This window comes from Neopsephotus bourkii, unplaced genomic scaffold (genome assembly GCF_033783945.1).
Source record: "Neopsephotus bourkii isolate Nb327-2 ecotype Australia unplaced genomic scaffold, CSIRO-AGI_Nbou_v1 NB_481, whole genome shotgun sequence".
Lineage (NCBI taxonomy): Eukaryota > Metazoa > Chordata > Aves > Psittaciformes > Psittacidae > Neopsephotus > Neopsephotus bourkii.
The window spans coordinates 1,410,534-1,434,187 of record NW_026900982.1 but is presented as its reverse complement, the minus strand read 5'-3'; the positions used below and the strand labels follow the sequence as shown (position 1 = coordinate 1,434,187).

The 23,654-nt window shown below is 63.9% G+C and overlaps 2 protein-coding genes across 6 annotated transcripts; both read right to left on the bottom strand.

Moving 5' to 3' along the window:
- Window positions 1-65: 65 nt before the first annotated feature.
- Window positions 66-7,953, bottom strand: MAPRE3 (microtubule associated protein RP/EB family member 3). 3 transcript variants are annotated; one of them, XM_061350244.1, is made up of 7 exons: window positions 7,817-7,953; window positions 2,689-2,816; window positions 2,443-2,588; window positions 2,156-2,357; window positions 1,385-1,536; window positions 1,119-1,271; window positions 66-947 (listed from the first exon to the last, which is right to left on the bottom strand). In XM_061350244.1, exons 2-7 carry the CDS (start codon window positions 2,807-2,809, stop codon window positions 879-881), a joined length of 843 nt encoding a protein of 280 aa, XP_061206228.1. In that variant the 5' UTR covers window positions 2,810-2,816; window positions 7,817-7,953; the 3' UTR covers window positions 66-878. The 3 variants fall into 3 exon arrangements, with proteins under 3 accessions (XP_061206228.1, XP_061206229.1, XP_061206227.1); XM_061350245.1 differs by lacking the exon at window positions 7,817-7,953 and adding an exon at window positions 5,737-6,005 and having other exon boundaries at window positions 2,201-2,357; XM_061350243.1 differs by lacking the exon at window positions 7,817-7,953 and adding an exon at window positions 5,737-6,002.
- A 1,171-nt stretch (window positions 7,954-9,124) lies between these two features.
- DPYSL5 (dihydropyrimidinase like 5) lies at window positions 9,125-21,361 on the bottom strand. Of its 3 annotated transcripts, none has more exons than XM_061350233.1 (13): window positions 21,294-21,361; window positions 16,701-16,965; window positions 15,212-15,370; window positions 14,781-14,960; window positions 14,601-14,669; window positions 14,310-14,354; window positions 14,032-14,107; window positions 13,394-13,550; window positions 12,531-12,672; window positions 12,077-12,215; window positions 11,786-11,997; window positions 10,516-10,684; window positions 9,125-9,921 (listed from the first exon to the last, which is right to left on the bottom strand). In XM_061350233.1, the coding sequence occupies exons 2-13, from the start codon at window positions 16,959-16,961 to the stop codon at window positions 9,836-9,838; spliced, it is 1,695 nt and encodes a 564-aa protein (XP_061206217.1). In that variant the 5' UTR covers window positions 16,962-16,965; window positions 21,294-21,361; the 3' UTR covers window positions 9,125-9,835. The 3 variants fall into 3 exon arrangements, with proteins under 3 accessions (XP_061206217.1, XP_061206218.1, XP_061206216.1); XM_061350232.1 differs by having other exon boundaries at window positions 9,126-9,921; window positions 11,786-11,993; window positions 12,073-12,215; XM_061350234.1 differs by lacking the exon at window positions 10,516-10,684.
- Between the last annotated feature and the right edge of the window lie 2,293 nt (window positions 21,362-23,654).

Here is a 23,654-nt window from a genome sequence, read left to right as displayed (position 1 = left end):
GGCGCTAGAGCCACCCGCTCCCCCCATCCCCGACCCCTCCCGCAGTGCCCGATTCAGGGAGCACAAAGGTTTTACCACACAACTTTATTTTAAATAAAACTTAACACAGATGCAGGCTTTTGCAACTGGAGTGATGGACCAGACAAGCGATGCAATGGGGAGATGACGACGGCCGGGGCAGGCGCTGCTGCCACTCACAGCCTGACCCGGGGAGCTCTCAGGGACTGAGGGGACCCCCATGCCACAGAGGAAACCGGCTTCCACTCATGACCCCCTGTCCTGATTGTGGGGGCCAGGATCCCCCCCTCACTGCCACCAGCAGGGAGGTGGCCATGGCAGGGGTTTCTTTTCCATCGTGCCAGGAACCTGAAGCAACACCTCCCTCCTCCGAGCTGTGTCCTCCCTGCATCACCCCCACCCCGTGCAGTGGTCCCAGGGGCGCTGTCTCTGACCCCATCGTCCCCAGGCTGGCAGAGCGCAGGCAGCACACACTCCTCTCTGGGGAGAAAACACCCCAAGGACTCGCTCCTTCCTTCTGGCTTCACACAGGGGGCAGGTGGGGACGACGGGGCGGCTGCAGCACCCGCACTGGCGGAGACAACGGAAATAAATATGGGGCAGGGGGTAGCGAGGGTCAGCCAGAGCCTGTCCCCACCCCAGCCCCCGGCCTAGGTACAGCCGTGCTCCGTGCTGGGTGGACATCTATTTATTATGGAGACAGTGGCTTCCCACCGGAGCTGCTGGATGCCGAGGCCGCGGACTCGGCTGCCGGAGACTGTGATGGTGGCGTGTGACAGTGCAGGGCGAGGCGCACAGGCTCAGACCTCAAATGTCTATGGTGGGGGAACGGCGCGGGGCAGCGCAGGAGCGTGCCAGGGTTAGTACTCGTCCTGCTCCTCTGGCTGCTGCTCCTCCAGCTCGTCATCCTCTGGCGGGGCAAAGCCCTCCTGGTGGGACACAGGTGACCATCAGCATGGGGATAACTCTGGCAAAGCCCAACCCCCCCTAGAACCCCGGAGAGTGAACAAGAGGAGATGCTGAGATCACTCCACGGAAGGTGGTCTCCTCCTGGGGAAGCCCAGAGGGCAGGGTGAGGGGCTGGGTGTCCTGACCCTCACCTCTGTGGCGTAGAGGACGCTGACGATGCCGGTGATGATGGGGCTGTTCTCGTTCTCGTGCTCCTGACAAATTAGCTCAATGTCCCGCAGTTTGCTGAAGTAGAAATCCCGCTCCTTCTCCAGCCCATCCACTGTCAGCTTCAGGTCCATCAGCTGTGAGGGGGGAGAGAGAGATGGAACCTTCAGCACTGCTGACATGGGGGCTCAGCACCATTCCCTCTCTCCCACACTGGGATGCCCCATTCACAGGCAGGGACCCTGCCTACCTGCTGGTTGAGCTCCAGTATCTGCGCGTCGGCTTCGCTGCCCCCATTGCGTGCTGCAGGGGAGTTTTTCCGGAGGACGTTGCTGGGGACGTTGCTGAGGCGGGCTGGGTTCGGGGAGTTCTTGGGACCGGTGGGAGAGGTCCTCTGGGGGACTTGACAGCACATAGGGACCAACAGGTTAGTGCCAGCCTGGAGGGGCTGCCAGTGGGGTGGCTGGGGGCCAGGAGGCAGCAGCAGGCAGCAAGAGCAGGCAGAGTGCTTGGGGCTGTGCTGCAGCTCCAGGCTGTCCTGTGTTCAGCCTCCTCCCTGCCTCAGTTTCCCCTGGCAGATCTCATCCCATTGGGGTGCTTGTGGCTTGGCTGGGGTTTGCCATGGGATGGATGGGGGATACAACCCTTGAGATGCTCCTGTGGGGCTGGCACAGGAAGCCCATGGGACCCATGGTGCACAGTGGCACTCAGGCGCCATAGCACAGGGAACATAAACCACCCCCAGGCCCACAATGAGTGGAAAGACGGAGCCAGTGGCCCCCTGCCCAGGTCCCTCCATGGGGCATGCCATAGGGCAATGCCATCCCCTCCGCCCCAGGTGTCCCTGCAGACCCGCTGCACCCTCCCCGGTCGCAGGCAGGCAGGCAGCAGAGCAGGACGCAGGCAGGGGCTGGGGGGCACAGAGAGGGGGAACACTCGGCCGTGGCTGGAGCCACGTGAGGTGCAGGAGGCTGGGCGGGAGGGCAGGGGGCAGGGCTCGCCGGGGGGACCCAGACATTACCTGCAGTGCCAATGGGTTTCTTGGGTTTGTTGAAGATGTGATCACCTGGGTTTGGGGGGGGCGCGACGTCCTGGCCCTGCCGCGCCAGCAGCGGGTTGTACTCCTTCCCGTCATAGTTGGCGTCAAAGAACTTCTTAAACCACTGGATGAACTCGAAGTTGTCCTGGAACTTGCCCTTCACCAGCCTCTCCACAGCGATGATCTGGGGGGGGACAGACACAGAGGGGCTGGTGGGGCTGCCCTCCAGCACAGCCACTGTGGCCTCTCTCAGCCCCCCAGGACCATACCTTGTCCACTCCCATCTTCTTGAAGGCCGCTTGCAGCACCTTGAAGTTGTGAATGTACTCGTGCTCCAGCTTGGCTTGGAACTTCACCTTCCGCAGGTGGACGCAGCCAGGGAACAGCATGTCCATGAACTGGCAGTATGCAGCCCCTGTGCCGGGCCCATACCGCGATGTCAGTGTGGGCTGGTGGCACCCCACCACCATTCACCCCATGTGTCCCTGTCCCCCCCCATGGGACCCACACCCCACCTGAGCAGAGCTGCTCGATCTTGGTGTAGTTGAGCTGGAGGGAGTCGTTGACCCAGGCGAGCATGTCATGGCGGCTCAGGTTCTCACTGGTCACCGATGTCGAGTACACATTGACGGCCATGCCCCAGCTGCAGAGGGACAGGAGTCAGACCAGTGCCAGCACCCTGGTGCGCCACCAGCCCAGCCTTCCTCCATGCTTGGATCCAGGGCATCCATCTCACCCAGGCTCCAGCACTGGTGGACAATGGGACCAGGCTGCCATGGTGCCACCCATGGGACCCCCCCGCCCCTGCCTGCACCAGGGGAACCGGATCACCCAGCAGCACCCACCACAGGACACGGATGTGGTACATGACATGATGGGCAAGGTGTTCCAGGGGGACGCAGGCACTGCCAAAGGCACTGCCGCTGTGCTGGGGCACAGCTCTGTCCCTGTGCATGCCCACGGGGCTCCTGGGGGCCAGTGCTGGCTCATAAGCAGCTTAGACCCCCTCTGCCCCTCTCCAGCTCCTGGTGGCTGCCTAATCTGCTGGGGCTGGGATTGGGGTCCACCAGTGCTGGGCTTAGAGGAGCAACATCTGCTGGCAAACCCACCCCCAGGTGGCAGAGGGCTCTGCCCAGCCACCACTGGAACACAGACCCCATGTCCACAGCCCCAGCATGATGGAGTGCTGGGGAGCCATGCTGCAGAGCTGGGACACACACATGCCAGGACACCATCCTGCTGGTTCCTGACAAATGCTTTAGTGTGGGGACTGCCCCCTCCCCGAAAGTGGGGCCCCCACCGCTGCAGCCACGGTGCCTCCTCCCTGCCTCCCCCCCGCCCCGTGCAGCAGCAGCAGCAGCAGCAGCAGCAGCATTAATCCGCTTCCCTTGCCCTGGCCAGGGGAGTTCAGGCCCAGCTGCCAGATGGGGGCTCTGGAGGGGGGGCAAGCCCCCTTTCACCCCCTGCCCTACTCTCCTGCTCCCACTGCCATGGGGATCATGTGGGGCCAGGAAGTGTGGGGTACCCTGATGCGGAACCCCTGTCCCCCAGCAGACAAGGGCAGTGGGTGCAGTAGGGGGGTGCCCGCATGGTGCTGCCACATCCCTGGGTACCCATTGTGAAGGAGGGGAGGTTCCAGCGGCTGCAGCCCCCAAACTCGCATCCTCAGCCCCCAAACTTACAGCCTCAGCACTGCCATGACTCAGCACCGGCGATGCTGGCCCCAGCACAGCCACACACTGTGGTCGATTGAACCATCTCTGGCAGCCGAGCTGGCTCATCCCCCCGCTGGGTCCACGACACCCCAGCACCCCACATCCATCCTGCCCTCTGCAGGGCCCTGCCACCGGCATGCGGCCGGGCTGTCGGTATTTTTAGCCACAGGAGCAGCTGGAAATGAGGCCCCTGCGGTGGCCACCAGCTGCCAGCCCCCCAGCACGGTGTGATGAGCACTGTCCTCCTCTCAGCAGCCAGTGGAGACCAAAGCCCCCCATCCAAACAGCCTCATGCCGCCGGGTGCGGGCAGGGGTCCCCCCCTCTGGCAGCGCCGAGCTGAGTCATGCGCAGCGCAGAGCCAGAGCCACGCGCACTGCGGTGCGGCCGCCACGGCGCAGCCAAGGAGAGCAGCGGCGCTTGCCATTGCTGGCGCAGGCAGGGGGCCGGCAGGTGGGGGGCTCCGTGCGCACCCCGGGGAGGAGCCGGTGGCTGGATGACACCCCCACACCCCCACCCTTGCTGGAAATAGCCGGGAGCAGCTGCCAGCGCCCTGCGTGCACAGCACAGACAGAGCAGGGCTGGTGCCGGAGCAGGCCACCACCACCACGAGCCACGGGGCCAGGTCTTGGCTGCGTGACCTGGGGGGGATTCACAGTGTCCACACCCCACACGGCAGCCCGTGCCACTCCTGCCCCCCCCCAGCACTTGGCTGTGGGACATACAACATGGATGGGACACATGGTGTGTGCTGTGGCCATGCCCCAGAGCACCCAGCGCCGGTGTGCAGCCCTGCCACCTCCAGAAGAGCCTGGTTTGGGGACAGCATGGGGACACAGGGGTAGCTGGTGCACCTTGAGAAGCAGAGGGGATGCGGAAACACACTGGGGCTCACTGTGGCTCAGGCAAATAGCCCCCAGAGGAAGCTACAACACTGCCAGCAACCATCACCCAACACTCACCACCCGTGCTGGGATGAGTTAACCCCCAAACCAGCCCTTCAGCCTCATCAGAAACTTCCCAAGTGAGGGCTGGGCCCAGCACCTTCTACTGAACCCATGGGCTGAGGGGTTCTTCACCCCTCTCCCCCCATGCATTCCTACCACTCTTCCCAGCACCGGCACCTCGGAGAACCCACAGCTTTCCCTTTGCCACAACAAGCCAAGGCCCGTGCCGGCAGCCGCAGGGGCGGGTTTCACAGTGGGATGAATCCAGGCATCGCGGTGCCGGGCACTCCCCGGCATGCCGCCACCAGCTGCACCCCGACTCCTGCACACGCTGCCACATGTGTGAGCCCTGATCCCGCTCCAGCTCACAGCACTGCCTGTCCATCCCCATGTGGCTGGTGGTGACGCTTGCTAAGGCGCGTGGAGCCACCCAGCTCATTCCCACCCTCTGCAACACCACACTGGCCTTCAAAGCCCTCCAACCGCAGTGCTGAGCACACCCTGGCATAATGACAGGGAAGCCAACACTTGCTCCAGCCCTGCGGCCCGGGCAGGAGCCCTGACGCCAGGTGATGGACACACCTAAGGCAGGGAGCCTCCAGCCTGGCTGGTTTGCACCCTGTCTCCACTGCTAGCATTTGGATAAACAAATCACTAAGATAAGAATGTGGACCCGATTCCTGGCAAGCTGCTGGGAGAGAAGCTGGCACTGGGTCCCCAGGGAGCAGTGAGCGGCTAGCCTCACAGCGCAGCTCCTGCTGCCTGCCCTTGATGCTGCTGTGAAGGCAGGCTGCGGGCAGCAGCGGTGCAGGGAGATGCGGGGTTCAGGTCGCCGTGCACAGCAGCCCCCCCCGCCCCATGCTGCCTGCAGCCACGCTGACGGGGCTGGGGGGGGACGCTTACCGCTGCATTTTAATTGTCCGGCCGCAGAGCTCCTAATCAAGGCCCAACGGCGAACAAAACCCTTGGCCGTGTGTCGCTGCCCGTCCTGCTGCTGCAGCCAGGGCGCAGAGAGGTCGTCCAGCCCGGCTCCTCGTGCCAACGCTGCCAGGGAGGCGGCGGCAGGCACCGGCGTCCCACGCCGCAGCCCTTGTGGGCCGGAGGCTGGCGTGCTCTGGCCAAACAAAGCGGGAGGAGAATGAGGCCGGTGGCTGTGCCGGACGCGTTTGGTGCCAGCACCGGCTGCAACCGCCGGTACCGGGGCGAGCTGGGCTGCTGTGACTCGCAGCTTCTATTCTGGGAGCTGTCCCGGTGGCTTCTCAAGTGACAAATACGCGAGGGGGGTGGCAGACAACCCAGCGGGGGCTGTGCGCCATACGGAGCCGCGGAGGGGCTGCCCAGCTGATCCAGCAGCTGGCACGGAGTGGGAAGGGTTCTGCGGGTGCTGACAGGGGTGGCCATTCACCCCGGCTCCCTGATCACGGCAGACATTGCCCCCCCCCCCAGTGCCGCTTCCCCCGATCCCAAGGAGAGCCATGCTGGAGCCCGTGTGCGGCGATGGGTTTGCCTGTGTGTCTTGTCAAGTCCATCTTCCAGTGCCTTTCTCTAAGCTTTCCAGTTCCCTAAGTCTATAGCAGCCTGTAGTGAGAGAAAGCAAGCGCTCTCATGCTGGGAGGTCGTGGCTCCCATCAGTGGTGCTTGGCACAGCCGCGGTGGCCAGCTGAGGGGGACATGATGGGCACAGGCAAGATGCCCCGGCTTCGCTGGTCCCCCCCTGCTCCTCTCTCGCTAACCTAAATAACTCAAAATAGCAGTGGCAGGAGCATGTGCAGAGCGCGGAGCTGCCAGCAGCGCCTCCCACCGCGCCTGCTCCCCCCTCGCCTGTGCCGGCATCCTTATCCTGCGCAGCATCCCTGAAATATTAATGCCGAGTGCCTCCCGATGGTTCAAACCAGGCGGGGAGAGCCGCTTTCCAGCACCCCACAATGGGGCACGCAACACCCGTGCCAGCAGTCCTATACCGTGGCAGCCCCTTGAGATGTCCCACATGCTCCAGAGACACTGGTGTGCCATGGGTGTGCTGTCCCCCACCACGTCCCCACAGCTGGGTGATGGTGGGGACGTGCCACAGTGGCACGCAATGCCCCAGACCAGGGACAGTCACAGTAGGGTGTCTCGGGGTGGCACCGGGGAGTTGGGATCGTGCCTCTGCACCATGGGTTCAGGAACCTGTTCTTCCCCATATGGCATGAAGCCCATTGGCAAGAAACAGCACAGGGAGCACCGGGAAGGGCATCATCGCCCCAGTCAACACACGCCAGAGAAGGCACCATTTGAAGCTTGTGATGCTGTCCTGCCGCCAAAGGCTCTGAGGCTACAGCCACCATGCCAAGGCCACCACCACTGTGCTGCCATAAGAACAAGGGACAAGAGCGCATCACGCTTTGGCAGGTCACCGTGACAGCCACCTGCCATCCCGCCCCACTCTGCCGAGACAGTCCTGCACCGGCTCTGCCTGCTCAGCTGGTACCGGCAATGGCACCTGCAGCCCACGGGACCGGGCAGGCAGCACTGCCCCTGCCTGACCAGGCAAAACCCCGTAACGGCGGCACCGCGGGACCAGGGGCTCTCCCAGGTGATGCCCGGTAACGGGTGGTGGCGCCCGACCCGGGACTACAGCTCCCGGCGTGCCATACCATACCATACCATACCGTGCCGTACCGTGCCGTACCGGGGCCACGGCCCTGCGGCCGCCGCTGAGTCAGGCCGGACCCCGCCGCCACCGGCACGGCGGGCCCCGGGCCGCGGCCTCGCATCTCCGGCCCCGGCCCCATTCGCTCTATCCCCGGCTACTCCCACCCCGTTCAAGGCCGCTCCATCCCCGGGGGCACCGGACGGACACCCTCTCCCGACCGCTCCATCCATGGAGGCCTCAGCGGCCCCCTCCGCCCGGTCCCGGGGGGCGGCGCTAGCTGGTGCCGGGATGCGAGTGATGGCGGCGGCCCGGCGAGGAGCTACCCGGTCCCTCCGCGCCCGCACTCACCGCGCTCGGGCCGCGGCCGCTCCGGCCGCCGCTCCGCCGCCTCCGCTCCGCGCCGGGCTCGCCGGGACCGGGCCGGGACCGTTCGGGCCGACCACGCATGCGCCACCGCAACCGCCTCAACCCTTCCTTCCCTCCCTCCCTCCCTGCCTGCAGGCGGAGCCGGCCCTGCTGCGCTCCGCCTTCCGTCCCCATGGCAACGGGAAGTGACCCCGCCCTCTCCCGTCTCCCTGGCAACACTGGCCCCGGCTCTGCCTCTCCCACAGCGCCCCCTGGGGGCTAGCGCCGACGGCCTCCTCACTGCCGGGACACCAGGGATCCCCCAAGAGCCTCTGGAACATCCAGTAGCCCCCCCTAACCCGGGACCCCACTGGGATCCCACCATACACTCCCGGTATCCCTCCTTGCCTACTCTGGGGCCTCCTGGAGCCCCACAGTCTTTTGGGACATTTGCCCCCTGTGTAGCCTTGGGACCCCCAGAGCTCCCCAAAGCTCTCCCCAGATTCCAGGCATCCCCTCAGACACCCAGCACTGCCTGCAACCCATCCCCACCTCACTGACCTCCAAACCCTCCCCTGCACCCCATCCCTGCCCTGCAGCTCCCCTGCACCTTTGTGTGCACTTGTGCAAGCATGCAGCACGTGTACATACATGTGCGTGGATGTGCATGTGTGTGTCCTCACCCTCCTGATGTGGAGGTGCGTGACTAACATGGCTGCCCACAGCAGTGTTGATATTATTGGCTGAATGGCCATGGCTGCCTGTCTGTGTCCCTGTGTCACTCACACCGCCCTGTGTCCCACATCCCAAGGATGCTCTCAGCACCTTCCTGGGCCCCACTTGCTGCAGGGGTGGGTACCAGGTCTGGTGGCCACATGTTGGACTCAATCCTGCCATGTGGCCCAGCCTGGGGCCCCTTTCCCGGTGGTGGGGTCTGATGGGTGAGCATCCAGGGAGAACATGGAGATGGTCCCAGACCACAGCGATGTTGGGGTGCAGTTGCACTGGGAAGCAGGAACATAGGGGTTCATCACATGCCATATCCGCACCAGGACCCCCCAGGCAGGCACGGAGCCCAGGTGCTGTGAACGGTCTTTAATGAGCAAACAGAGACGTACCGCGGGTTCCTAAAACGGCCAATATTGACTACCTAGGGGGGAACAGGACCCCCACACTGCCTGTGCCCGCCCGCCCCCCCCCCCCCGACAGGGACCCACCGAGGAGGGGAACAGGGCATGGGGAATATTTCACATCCCACATGGCTCCCAGCACGGAGGGATGGGGACGTGCATGTGTGTGCATGTGGACACCTGCTAAGGAGATCCCGTGTGCACATGTGTGTGCAATGAACAGGGCACTGAGAACACGCACAGAGCAACGTGTATGTCTGAGACCGTGCATAGCATGACACACGTGTGCACACACACAGGTGGCGAGGAGCCTGTTGGTGCTTCACATGGAGGAACGCACACACGTGTGCATGTGTGCTGTGAGCATCTCAGTCCCTCCACGGGTGACACGTGTGCACACACACGCATGGCTGTGAGGAGTGTGCTAACACCTCTGCATGGAGGGATGCACAAGTGTGTGCCCGTGGGCTGCAGTACCACACTTGTGCAGGCTCACGCGTGGGGCTGGAGGGGGTGTGGGGATGGAGGGGGTCAGCCCAGGGGTCGGAGGGGGGGTGGGGGTGTCCCTGCTTCTCCCCTAATGCTAGTGACACAAACCACTTCAGAGTATTTCCACGTGATGCACAAACAAGTCAAAAATTCACTGATCCAAACCCAACGTGCAAACAGAAAAGGGCCGGGGGGGCTCCCTCGCTGCCCCCGTCCCCTCCCGCTGGCCAGGCTGCAGACTCCCGGCCTCCAGCCCACCGCACACGGCTGCCTGCACGGCACGGCCCGGCCCTGCGGGCAGGACGGGGGCCAGGCACGGCCCCCCGGGGCGAGGGGAACCCCGCTGGAACCGAGGGGTCTGTGGCCGGCACCTGGTCCTCAGTTGGGGGACAGGTCCTCGGCTCTACCAAATGCCGCTCGACCGGCCTCCGGGGGGAGCGAGAATCCGGGCCGAAGCTCGCTTTGGAACGTGGTCATCGATCTGAGAACCTGCCAGACAGAGGCACGAACGGGCGTCAGGGATGCTACCACGCAGACTGTGGGTGCCCTGCATCCCCTGGCTCCCCTGCAGCCCTGCTCCTGCCTACCCTGTGCCACGTGCTGCAGCACCAGTGCCTCCTGCAGCAACCAGTACCAATGCTGACGACCCACAAGGCCCTGACATCCTGCCCTGTGCCAAGAGCACTGAGTGGGATGCTGGCAGGAAGCACGGTCAGAGGCTGCCAGCCCCACCACAGCCACCACAGGAGCCAAGCACTGCAGTGTACAGCCAGCTCTGCTCCTGCCCTCACACTCCATGAGGCTTGGTCCAGCCTGGCACATAGCATGGGATACCCGCCATGTGTGTTTGACAGCACCTCAACCCTGCTGCCTGGCACCCTGTGACCAGCCGGAGCCCCACTGGTGCAGCCACGAGATGGATGGTGCATGGAGGAACGGGTCCAGGGATGGGGTCAACTCCCTACTCTGCCATAGGAGCATGGGCATGGCATGGCTCCTGGCCCAGGAAAGGGGAAGGACACCCTGTGGGCAGGCCCTGGGGATGGGCTGGACATGGAGCCGGGGCTGCCCGGACCCTCTTACCGGAGAGGCTGAAGCTGGACTCGTGGAGGTCCCTCATGCCCCCGTGTCGCGTGGCGGGCCGTGTGGGGGTATCGGCCAGGGGCGTCCCCGTCTCTTTTTTCCCAGCATGCACAACCACGGCCACGTCCCCCAGGTACGGGGTGCGATCCACACCCCGCAGCTTTAAACTCTGCCAGAAGGGAAAGAAAGAGCAGAGAGAGAGGGTCAGCCTGGTGGGCACCACACTGTGCTGGGTGAGGGGCTGTGGCTGGGGTGCGGGGAGAGCATGGGGTGCCCTGTGGCATGAGCAGGGTTAGGAGTGCCCGTGCCTTATGGCGGGGTGCGGATCAGCCGGGTGTGGGGAAGAGAAAGGGGTCCACGGCATGCTATGGTGTGGGGAGGCACTGAATGGGGTGTGACCAGGCTGTGGGGCTCCCAGTGCAGAAGGTGCCAGGGCAGCAGCTGGGGAGGCAGGTGACCTCACCCCCATCCCCATGGTGATGGTCAGGCCAAACCCGCTGCAGCGAGGTGCTGGTGTCCCCCAGTGCTGTCCCCCTCTAGCCAGGCACCCCAGGGATGGGGTCTGAGGACATGTCCCCACAGTGCTGGTAATTGCCTCCCCATGACAGTTCTGCCACACCACAGTTGTCCCCTTCTGGCACAGCACTGGCACCACATCAAGCCCCCAGCACATGCCCTGCAGCTGGGTGCAGAGGGGGGCACAGAGGGGTCCCTAACACCGGGCTCTGCTGGTGGTCCTGGGTGTCACCCCTGGGACCAATGAGGCAAATGGGGCTGGCAGCAGTAGCCAACCCCCCATGTGATGGAGAGGAAGAGTGCGACCTCTGCAGCCTCTGAGTGTGGCCAAGGCCTGCCCTGCAGCCCAGAGGGTGCATGTCCTGAGGCCCTCCTGTCCCAGCCATGTATGTCCCTGCTGTGCTGCATGTGGGGCCACCGTGAGGCTGCAGAGGGGGGACCCAGCTGATGGAAGAGAGCCTGGCACATGTGTTGGTATGACCACTGGTCACCATAGTGCGCAGGCTCACCATCCCCAAACCCTCTATGCAGCCAGCACACAGGCAAGGACCCAGGGAAGTGCAGGAGCTGGGGGGGGTCCTCCATTGCCCACCACCCTCAGGACCCACCGCTGCTGCTGCCCTCTCCCATCCCCTGCATGAGGCACCAACCACAGCACAGTGTGGCACCATGGTGGCGCAGCACAGACCCATCCTCCCAGCACCAGCAGCCCTGCCCCATGCCACAGCACAGCCCTCACCGTGCCCCCCCATACCTTCTCCCGCTGCACCAGTTTCTTGTAGACAGAGTCCGGGAAGGAGCGGAGCGGGCAGAACTTGCCGGTGCCCTCGGCGCACATGAAGACCCCGTTCTCGTAGACCACGCGCCCACGGCTGATGGTGACCAGGGGCACCCCATGGCATCGCATATTCTCGTACAGGTTGATGTCCCCTCCCTGCACCTGGGTGCTGGCCGAGATGGTTCTGGGTGGGAGGACGGGTTGGTGAGGGGGTGCTTGGTGGCAAAGGACCGCTTCCCACCCCCCCTGCTGGCTGCACCTACTTAGTGGCCTCAGGGTCCCAGACGACGACATCGGCGTCAGCCCCGGGGATGATCCGGCCCTTGCGGGGGTACAGGTTGTGGATCTTGGCAGCGTTGGAGCTGGTCACGGCCACGAAGCGGTTCTCATCCATCTTGCCCCCGACCTGGTGCCAGAGTAGGGTGAGGATGTGCAGGGCTGCATCCTGCCCCAGCCCTGCAGCGCTGCCCACCCCAAACACCTCGTAGGTGCTGCTTGGGCTATGCCCTTTGCGGGGCCACATGGGATTGCACTGGGGAGCACCTTGCTGGCCCCATGCCGGAAGTCACACACCCCATGGGTCATCTTGGGGATCCAGGAAAAGGACCTTCCACCCAAAAGCAGGGTCCAGCTTGGCCCCAAGACTGAGCCCCCCAAGAGCCAGGGAGCAGCCCTATCCCAGGGGTGCCTGTGGGCACGGAGGGGAGTGAGACCCCCGTACCACGCCTCGCTCCCAGATGATGTTCATGCGGTCCTGCACGCCGCTGACGCCGTGGGGGATCTTGGTGAAGTCCTCTTTGCCCATGGCTTTCTGCTTGGTGCTGAAGGGCCGGTGGTCAGAGGCCACGATGTTCAGAGTGTCACTGCAGGAGGACAAGGCAGTGCTGCTGATGGCCCGACCAGGGCAGCTCGGCCATAGTCAGCTGGTGGTGGGGTGCCCAGGGAGCTCAGCATCCACATAGTGGGATGCCTGAGGAGCTTGATGCATAGGGAGTGGGGCACCAACATCAGGGGGTGCTCAGGAATCTCAGTGCCTGGGGAGCCAGATGCCTAAGTAGGGGGGTGCCCATGCTATGGGGTGCCAATGGAGCTCAGCACCCACGTAGTGGGGTGCCTGGGGAGCTCAGCACGCAGGGATTGGTGCACCAAGAGAGCGGGGTGCCCAGGGATTGTGGCACCCATGCACTAGGGTGCCTGGAAACCTCAGCACCTACTCCCTGGGTGCCAAACTCAGCACCCAGGGAGGAGGGTGCCCAGGAACTGGGGTGCCCATGCAATGGGACATCCAACATCCCAGGTGCTCAGGGAATGTCTGGGAAGTGAGGCACCCAGAGAGCCGGGTGCCCAGGAAGCGAGAGGCTGGACATGTGGAGTGCCTGGGGGTTAGCCCAAGGAGAGGAGTGGCTGAAACATGTGGAGAGAGCAGGGTGCCAGAACCCGTGGTGCTGGGGTGCCCCGGGGCAGCTGTGTGGCACAGCACCTGGGAGCAGACAGCAGGGATGCCCGGAGAGCACCAGCAAGCACAGCGACAGGTGCCCTGGAGCATGGCCTGTGGGGAGGGAGGGTGTACCCTGGGTGCCTCACTTGGCCAGCAGGCTCATGAGGTAGGCTGAGGTGTTGGTGTCCAAGCGCAGCGGCGGCACGGTGACGTAGGCAGCGGCATGGAACCAGTCCTGGTGGTAGTAGTGCAGCCCAGTGAGCGTTGCGTGGGCTGTGGTTGTCTCCGCGTACACCACCTTCCCTGTTGGGGTGGAGGATCATGTGTGGGGCACAGGCGTGGACATACACATGTGTGTACACATGTGCTCATGTCTGTGTCCCACATGTGCAAGCTGAGCTCCTGTGGGCCCACACGTGTCCAAGGGCATGTCCCCACGTGTTCCTGGGCCTGTATGTTCCCACCTGTGCCCCTGTCTGGGTAAGTCCCCATGCACGTCCACAGACCCATACCTCCCGTGCCATGCTTATCCATGTCTTTGCATGTTACGTGTGCCCATGTCCACATCCCTTCATGCCTGTGACCTTCCTGGTGCCCACATTCACCCCATGTGTATCCCATGTCTGGGGGCACGTTTGTGTCCATGCATGTGCCCCTTCCCCATGTGTCGTTGTCCACCCCACAAGTGCTCACACTCGCATGTACACACTACCTGTATGCCCACATCCCACCCCACTGCCAGCCTGGGGGAGGGTCACATCTCACTCTGGGTGTGCCCATCTACCTTGCATCTTGGCAGCAGCAATGACATCCCCTGCAGACATACTGGAGACGTTCACAAGGTAAACAGGGCAGTGGGTCTGCGGAGAGGGGGTCAGCATCACTGTCCCTGTGGTGCCCTGGTCCCATGAGAGCTCCCCAGGCACACAGTGGGGTCTCCCTATGGAACCAGGGCACCCACTCCCAGCTACCGCACAAGGAGGTGGGATGCCCATTACGGTCCAGCACCCAGCATGCTCATGGAGGGGACCTCAGTGCAACCTCCAGCATGGGACTACTCACCCTGTTGGCAATGGTGATGACACGGTGTGTGGCCTCAGCTTCCAGCTATGGAGAGAGCAGGCAGTGAGATGGCTCATGGCACGGCAAAACGCCCTGCCTGGGCCATGGTGCAGTGCCGGGCTTGGTAACACTGATGGGTGGTGAAAGGATTGGCGTGCATAAGGGTGCAGGATGGCACAGACAGGCACATGGTGGCATAGATGGGTGCGTGGATGATGAGAGCCATGATGGTGCCCCACAACACCCCAACCACATGTGTATGGTGCCTCGGGAACATCAGCAGTCACCTACCTCTTCGGGCCGGCTGATCTCAATGCCCTCTGGCCCCGTGATGCCCAGGTCCAATGCCTCCTTTGCTCCCTGGGGAACAGAGGGGATTGTCAGGATGGAGGTAACTCTGGGGGCTCTGCCTGCCCCAAGCACATGGCTGGTGCCCATCATTGCTGGGCACCCCTTGTCCCCAGTGCTCACCTCAGCCACCAGCTCCCCATTCTCAGCGTGGACGCGGGCGATGGCGCCGAAGTCGCGGCAGGCCCGGAAGACCTGGTAGAGCTCGCTGTCCCGCAGCATGTACAGGTCCTTGTAGGTCATGAACATCTGGAAGGAGTTCACCCCCTTCTCCCGCACCAGTGTCTCCATCTCTGCCTTCACCTGCACCGGGATGGGAGAGGCAGCACCGCAGGGGGAGACATGGCAGATCTGTGCTCAGCCCCATGGGGACCTCCTGCCCCAGTGAGCCTGGATCAAGGCAGCTCAAAAGGCAGCCTGGGGGCTCAGACCACCCCACCGAGCCGCTAATGGGATCAGTGGGGCTGGAATTAGCCCTGGACACAGCAGCTGCTCCCAGGGTACTCGCTGTGCCAGGGGCTGGAGCCACGTTCTGCTGGTGTAAATGGACTCACCTTGGGTGCCCACCAAGTGATGCCCATGTGCAGGGCGTAGTCGCAGCAGACCTTGGGGTCGGCCAGGCTGCGGCACTTCTCATAGGCGTCCAGCAGTGAGGTCTCCTTGTCGGGCAGGACATGGCCAATGATCATCGTTGTCCCTCCTACCAGGGCTGCCTGCGGGTTACAGCAGCACTGAAGGGGCAGGATTTGGCCCCTGCTGCCCATAGTGCTAACCTTGCCTGGCTATGAGCAGGGTAATCCCCTGTGCCAGGCTCTGTTCCCGGAGGGATCCCCCTGCACCACACTGATGTGCAACCTCCCCTGCAGCACCCGGACCCTGCCTGGGGCTGCCCAGTTGCTCCAGCACACCTGGGTGCACGGCACATCTGGAGACCCAACATCCTACCACCCACTGTGGCACCCACTGCCTCCCACAGCACCAGGTACTGGCTTTGGGCTGCAGGGAGAGCCCCCAGCATGGCGGACATGGGTGGCAGGAGAGGCACGGTTGCACCCACTGATGTCCTCGGCTCACCCAGCCCGGCTAATCCCCAAAGCTCCTTTCCCAATTGCCCTCACAGGCTGGGGCAGCCAGTGGTGGTGGTGTGGTGCTGTAAGGCAGCTTTCTGGGATGGAAATGGGAAGCAGCAGAGCACTGGGTGCCTGTGATCACTGCACCAGACCCTGCCCTCCCTCTGACACATTTCCATGCCCCTCATGTGCTGCAGTATGTGACTGTCCCCTCAACCCCTCTGCTGCAGGGCCAGTGCTGGCCCAGCACAATGGCTGCTCTGTGTGGGGTGCTGGAGACAGCTGGCCCTGGCACTGCTCAGGCCCCTTGACACCCCCTGGCAGTGGCACCCAGAGCATGGCACCACAGGGTCCCAGGCTGGGCTGGCACTACAGAGCAGCCTCATGGCAGCCGTGCATCTTCCACTCTGCCCTGTGCCAGCAGCATTGGCTCAGGGGTACACAGCTGGTGGTGTGCGGAGAGCAGAAGGGCTCCATGTGGGGACCAGATGCCCCAGCAAAGGAGGGGGATGCTCACAGCAAGGGGACCTGATGGATGAGGACATGGGGACACTGTGCCAGGCTGCCAGGGAGCTGATGCTGCCCACAGTGTCAGGGCAGAGCCTGCTCTAACCACACAGTTCCCACTGGTGGGGCCTGTCTGCTGAACGCTCTTGCCTGCCCAGCATCCCCCTTGGACATGGACAGAATCATAGAATCATGGAATAGTTTGGGTTGGAAAGGAGCTTCAAAGCTCATCTAGTCCAATCCCCTCGCCATGATTAGGGATATCTTCAACTAGATCAGGTTGCACAAAGACCCATCCAGCCCGGCCTTGAATGTCTCCAGGGATGGCATACCCACTGCCTCTCTGGATGCTCCACACCAACACCCTGCAGCACCCTAGGAGCCATGGAGCCCTCCGCGAGCATGGAATTAGGGTGCAGGCGGCACATACAGGGAGGTTGCAGGGGAGGCTGCAGCCAGGCAGTACCTTGGTGCCATGGTAGAAGTCATCCACACAGGTGGCATTCATGAAGGTCTGGTGGAAGTGGGTGCTGGTGTCGATGCCACCGGGGATGACAAGCTTGCCGGTGGCGTCAATGACCTTGGCCCCGCCAGGGATCATGAGCTCGCGGCCCACTTGCTGAATGATGCCGTTCTCGATGTAGACATCAGCCTCCAGCGTGCAGTCGTCGTTCACCACCTTCCCTCCCTTGATGAGGATCCGCATGGTGGCTGCGTTGGCAAGCATGGTGCTGTGAAGACAGACATCAGCCTTGGGGTGGCTGCTGGATGCTCCTGTCCCATGCAGCCCCCTGGAGCCGGGGGGGGGTTCTCACCCCCATTGCCCACCCCAGACTAGTGTGGAGGAACTCAAGTTCTGCTTCTCAGCCCAGAGACCTGGTGCAGGCAGGCAGGGCTCCAGGCAGCCCCGCTGCTCTGTGTCCGCCATACCCATCCCCACCCTGGGCTGTGTCAACACTGGATTATCCCAGGAAATCCGTGGAGAGGTGGGGCGCTGGGTGCTCCGAGTCCCCCTGCTCTGGCTAATGTGAACCTGCACCCGGCCAGCACTGCCCAGCCATGGTCCCAGCGCCCACATCCAGGCTGCTGGACCCCCACCCCAGTGCAGGGGAAGAGGGGGACACATCCCTGCTGTGGGTGCCACACGTGCAGAGGAGACACTGCTGAGGCTTCTTCCTGGGGTACAATGCATGCCTGGGGCAGGCTGCCTGCCTTGTCCTGGTGGTACTGTAGGGTGGGCAGTGCCTCTGTGCCACAGCCCTGCCCAGTGCCAGCTTTGCTGGAGCCCCCCTGGCAGAGAGGGACAACCCCAGACACAGTCTATAATTCATGTGGTAGATGAAGGTCAAACCCAATCGACCCGTCTGAGCAGGGACAGTACGTGTTGGCTGCACGGGTACCCCAGGAGCACCTCCCGCTGCGAGGTAGGCTGGGACCCCTACACCCCTACGCAGGGATCCCTAGGACAGCCCAATGCTGCCTGCAGGGCTGGGCCCATGGGGGCCAGGCAGTGCAGCTCTCTCCTCCTCCAGATGAAGGCCAGGGCTGCACGCTGGCACCATGGCACTGCCCAGCCAGCCACAGGTCCCCACACAGGCATGGCACACACTGTCCTTGATGCGATGCTGGGGCACGTTCCCTTGTGGTGAGGGCCTGGCCACACAGCTGCTGTGGGCAGGGAACCGCTCTGACTGTCCTGAGCTGATGCCAGGGATTCCCAGCCACCCACAGAACATCAGCGGGGCAGCAAACAGCTTCCCCAGAACTGTTTGAGAGCCACAGTGGCCATCAAGGCTGAGCAGGGCTTTGCCTGGCAGCTGAGCATTCCCAGCACCATGGGTAGGAACAGCTGCCCAGGGAAGCCAAGTGGCTGTGCCCACCACAGGGATGCAGCCACGCTTGGGGCTGTGTACTGGGAGCCCTTCCTGGGATGGCTCCTGCCCTGGGGCTGCATGCAGCGGTGCCAGCCTTGCTATGGGCAAGCCTGGTACCAGCCTGTGCCTTGTCTTGCTGCTCGGACTCTGGCACAGGGTCCTGCAGGCAGCCCCGTTGTCACAGGGAATGCTCCTGGGAAAGGCAGCCCCCATCCCATCAGGAATGCTGCTGCCCGCACAGCTGTGCTGGCTGAGGAAAACAGGTCCCATAGGGATGGAGGTGGGATGGCAACAACTTTATGCACCGTATACTGGGCACTGGCACCCCTGCCTGTACCCGCACCCCAGCTCTGCCTAGGACCTGGGAAAGCTGCTGCCACCCAGACCCACGGCTGCAGTGCCAGGGATGGGAGGGACCAGGAGGCAGCCCCAGCTGGAGACCTGAGACTGCGCCAGCAGTCATAGGATGTGGCAAGATGTCACTGACCTTGGTGTGGTGAGGGACCACGGGAGACACAGTGGTGTCCACTGCCCCCATGAGCCTCCCTTGGACCTCAGGGCAGGGGTGGGCCAGGCAGGACAGTGCTGATACAGCACAGGAATAGGGGTGCAGGAGGGAGGCGGCGCATCGTACCCCAAGATGAAAGCGGGTTGCTGTGACGGATGGATCTGGAGCACAGCAGGGCGTGGGGAGGCAGCTTGCTCGGGATCCTGGTGCTGCAGCATTTCTCACTCTGAGGCATGGGCAAGGCCCCCTGACACGGGTGGGATGGAGGGACAGGGCACCCACTGTGCCTGGTGCTGCATGGGCCGCGGTGGGACCTGACCCATGCTGGGGTCCTGTACTGCCTGGCCCACCTCATGGCCTCACACTGCCAGCCAGATCTGTGTTGGGGTGAGGCACTGGCTGTGGGTACACAGGCGAGGGTGAGCCTGGCGTGGGCTGGACATGATGCACAGATGAGGGATGGCAGCTCAACATGCTGCCTGTGGCTTCAGCTGCCATGAGCTGCCCACACCATTGCCACCACTGCCGTGATCCCCCCCATCATGCTGCACAGGCGCCTTTCCTGACCCCTCCTCAGGGACACAGCCAGATACCCCCTGTGCCCCCCGTTGCACTTCCAGCAACTGCCCCAGTCGGCACACTGGTCCTATACCCTGCTCCCCAAGATGCCTCCTATGGCCAGTCTGGCACAGGTACCCCGAGCTCACTCTGAGCATCCTCAGGGGCTCTGTCCCTCAGCCCTGCTGCTGTGCCAGAGCAGCACAGCCTGCCCTGGGAACACCGGGGCTCCTGCCCGTGCCCTGGTGAGCTGCTGTTGTGCGGTGGCACAGCCAGCACCAGGCTGCTGGCCGGCATGGCAAGCAGGAGCTTTCAGTGAGACAACAGGTTCCCCAGGCAGGGCGGAAACACGGCAGCAGCACTGGGGTGGCAGAGCATCCTCTGGGACCCCCAACCAGCCCCACCACTGCAGCCAGCAGCCCCCGGCTCAGCAGTCCTTGGGCGAGCACCGCGAGGTGGGGGCCATGGTGGCTCTTCCCGGCACACAAAGCAGCACGGCCATCTCGTGGGGCTTGCAGCCCCCCCAGCGCCTGCTGGCTGCTGGCCAGGGACAGCTGTGACCCGGGCAGGACAAAGGGACCCCCACCCTGATGGGGCCTGCCAGGGGGCACCTGTTGGGCCCGGGGCGGCTGCTGGGCCAGCCCTTTGTGCTGGGATGGTGGGGCTGTGGCGCGGCTGCACACAGAGCTGCATTGTGCGGCGAGGCTGGGGGCTGCTCCTGCACCCGCCACGGACGGGGCCCCTCCACCATCGCCTGCTTTTGTCTGTGCCGGTGACCCCCCCACTCCACCACGCACCCTCCTTTGTCACGGCTGGGCGCGGTGAGTGTCCCTCCCAGGCAGCATCAGCACCACCGGGGACACCAAACCGCGACCACCCTTGTCTGCCCTTGGTGGGTGGGGGGGATGCCTCTTGAGGGGGTCACTGCCGCCACGACCTTCCTAGCCCAGCCCTGCCTCCGTTTTGGACACGTCCAAGCTGGGTGCCCACTGTAGCACTGCACATGGGATCCCTGCCCTGCTGCTGAGGTCTCACCGACCACCCCTCGGTCAGGACAAGCTCCAGTGCGGGGTGAGCGAGCCACCACCCCGGGAAGGATGTGGGGAGTTGTGGGTCCATAACCAACGGGTGGGGGCCAGGGATGCTCCACCAGCACTGGCCGCCCAGGATGCTGCGGGCCTGTGAGCAGCCGGACCTGCTCCCCGCGGGCACCTTGACACGGCACACGGCACGGCCACACCCGGTGGCTGCCATAGCGGAGGGGTGCCGGTGGCCGGCGGGATCCCCCGACCCGTTGCGGGGTCCCCGTCGCAGCCCAGGGCGTGCCGGGTGGGTGCGTCGCAGCCGTCACTGCGGCAGGCCGGCGGCGCGGCGGGCACCGAGCCCTGGGGGGTTGCCAGTCGGGAGCGGGGGGTCCGGCCCGGGACCGTATGGGGGATACCCGGGTGCAGATTGAGGCTGGTGGGGGGTCCCCGGTGCGGGGTGCTGGGGACCGAAGGGCACGGGGCGCCGGGGTGAGGGGCAGCCACGGGGATGCGGCGGCGGGGCCCGGTACCCGGTTACCGGGGAAGGGGGGGGCTGAGTCCGGCCGCCTTCCCGGGGCGGCCCAGCAGACAAAGCCCGGTGCCGCCCAGCACAAAGGATGCTCCAGGCGGGGCGGGGCCGGGCCGCCCGGGAGCCCCCGCCGAACAATGGCCCGGGCCCGGCGAGATCCCCGCCCGCGCCACGGCTCCCCGGGTCCGGCTCCTCCGCGCCCTGTGCACCTGCTGCTCCGCACCCGGTCGCGACACAGGGCCGACAGAGAAGCCGGGCCCCCCTGGGGCGGGGCGGCCCCATCGCCACACCCCGCCGAGGAAAACCATCAGCGTTGTCGCGACACCATCGTCTTGTCGTGACAGGTGACCCGCCATGCACGGGTGGGAGCCACACGCAGCCTTTCCGCCCCTCAGTCCTCCGCGAGGCGCCACATGGGCACTCTCCCTCCTCTCCTATCGCGACACCCCGGGCCTGTCGCGATACATGCACCTGTCGCGATTGCCCCACCCGTCGCGATATGGCAGCAACAAGACAGGTCCCGCCGGTGCGGGAACCGCCCGACCCCGCCCGGCGCCCTCGGTACCTCCCGCGCCCGCTGCGCTCCCGCTCCCGCTCCAGCTGCACCCGCCGCGCTGCCCGTCCGCGATCGCCTCTCACACAAACCTGCGCGGCGGGGGCGGGGCCTGCCCGCCGCCTCCGCCAATCGCCGCTCGGCTTCGCGGATGGAGGCGGGGCTTATGCCCCCCAGCAGGGTGAGCTGCGCGAGGCCTGACTGACAGGCGGACGGGGCGGGGCCGGCGCCCAGGAGCCCGCCACCTGCCCGCGCGGTTGCCGTGGCGACGGGAGCCCGCAGAAAGGCGCGAGGGAACGGCCCCGAGTAACCCCGTGACCCCCGTGACCCCCCAAAGATCTCCCCCGGCCACCCCGTGAGCCCTGGGACCCTCGGGGTCCCCATGCACCCCTCTGCACCTCCCAACAACCCATTTCCCCCCATGACACCCCCTGGTACCTACCATCCCACTCATGTCACCCCCTGACACCCCACAGTATCCCACCTCTCCCCCATGGCCCCCTCTGACAGTCCCATCAGCTTCTCAAAGTACAAACCCATAACACCTACTACACCTCAGCAGCACCCAGGAACACGCAGTACAGCCCAGTAACACCTAGTACAGACAAATAACAACCAGTAACACCCCATAAAGACCAGTAATGCCCAGTAGTACCCTGTACCACCTGGCAGACCCATCAGTACCCAGCGCACCCTTGTAACACCCAGTGATACCCATCAATGGCCAGTAACAGCCAGTAATGTCTAGTACAGCCTAGCAGTGCCCAGCAGCATCCAGCACAGATGGGTATTTCCCAGTCCATCCCAACAGCTCTCAGCGCAGCCAGTTGTGGTGGCCACAGGCTGCTGGCATATGGAGATGAGATGCAGGAGGACCCAGTTTGGTGTCCCTGACCCAGCCCTTGCATACAGCCATGGGATCTGTGGCATTGAGCTGTACTGGGTACTTCTGGGCATTACTGGGTGGGAACTAAGGGCTCAAGTTCAGCTTGTGTCTGCCAGGACCTCCCAGTCCCTCCCAGTGGAGCTGCCCCCAGCTAGTATTGCTATCAGGGCTGGACTTAGCATTTCATAGACTCACAGAATGATTTGGGGTGGAAGGGACCTTAAAGCTCATCCAGTTTCAACCCCTGCCATGGGCAGGGACACCTTCCACTAGACCAGGTTGCTCCAAACCCGTCCAACCTGGCCTTGAACACTGCCAGGGATGGGGCAGCCACAGCTTCTCTGGGCAACCTGTGCCGGGGCCTCACCACCCTCATAGAGAAGATCTTCCTAAAATCTCATCTCAGACTATTATCTGTCAGTTTAAGGCCATTTCCCCTTGTCCTGTCCCTACAGGCCCTTGTCAAAAGCCCCTCTCCAGCTTTCTTGTCAGCCCCTTTAGGCACTGGAAGCTGCTCTAAGGTCTCCCTGGAGCCTTCCCTCCAGGCTGAACAAGCCCAGCTCTCTAAACCCGTTTCCACAGCAGAGGTGCTCCAGCCCTCAGAGCATCTCTGGGACCTGGATGTGCTCCAACAGCTTCACATCCTTCTTATGTGGGGGCCTCAGACCTGGATGCAGGACTGCTGTGGTGCTGTCTCACCAGAGCAGAGCAGAGCATAGGGGAGAATCCCCTCCCTCGACCTGCTGGTCACACTGCTGGTGATGCAGCCCAGGACACGGTTGGTTTCTGGGCTGTAAGCACACACTGCTGGGTCATGGGGAGCTCCTCATTGAGCTCCCCATCTTTTCCTCCTCAGGGCTGCTCTCAATCCCAGCCTGTATTTGTGCTTGGAATTGCCCTGACCCAGTTGCAGGACCTTGCCCTTGGCCTTGTTGAATGAACCCCATGGGGTTTACGTGGGCAGCTGACTGTACTTGACCACAAAAGAAATGAAACCGTGTTTACGGTTGGCAAAGTAGGGACTTTCCCGAGTCACCCGTCATCCATAAGGGCCCATGACTTGTACCCACTGTTGTGGCGCTCAGGAATCTGCCCCCCACCTTCCGGACAAGACCAGGACAGGCTCACAAAGACCTCAGCAACCCCTGGGCACCATTGGGTGCAGCCCCTGGGCACTGAGGGTGTCTCAGCAGAGCCCCAGCCTGGTTGTTCCCCACTCCAGGCAGTTTTCCTCTTCCAGCCTTCTCCCAAAGTCATGTTTCACCCATCTCTGCCCAGCCCAGCTCCAGCCTGGTGCCTGGCAGCCCCCAGCTGCAGGGGTGTGGGTGATCTCCCCAGTCCCAGCATCCCTACCCCCCTTCCTGGGCTCTATCTCTGGGCCACACACAGGTCCCCACCACCCTGGGACCCAGCACAGGCACTGTGTTGTCCCTGGGCTCTATCTCTGGGCCACACACAGGTCCCCACCACCTTGGGACCCAGCACAG

Coding starts and splice junctions, on each gene's coding strand:
- MAPRE3 (XM_061350243.1), bottom strand. Junction 1,537..2,155: donor GAAACCCATTGGCACTGCAG/GTAATGTCTGGG, acceptor TGTGCTGTCAAG/TCCCCCAGAGGACCTCTCCC. Junction 1,272..1,384: donor TACTGGAGCTCAACCAGCAG/GTAGGCAGGGTC, acceptor CCCCCCTCACAG/CTGATGGACCTGAAGCTGAC.
- DPYSL5 (XM_061350233.1), bottom strand. CDS start 16,961: ATGCTTGCCAACGCAGCCACCATGCGGATCCTCATCAAGGGAGGGAAG. Junction 13,551..14,031: donor TGCTGCTGCCAAGATGCAAG/GTAGATGGGCAC, acceptor CCACCCCAACAG/GGAAGGTGGTGTACGCGGAG. Junction 10,685..11,785: donor AACTGGTGCAGCGGGAGAAG/GTATGGGGGGGC, acceptor CCCTTCTGGCAG/AGTTTAAAGCTGCGGGGTGT.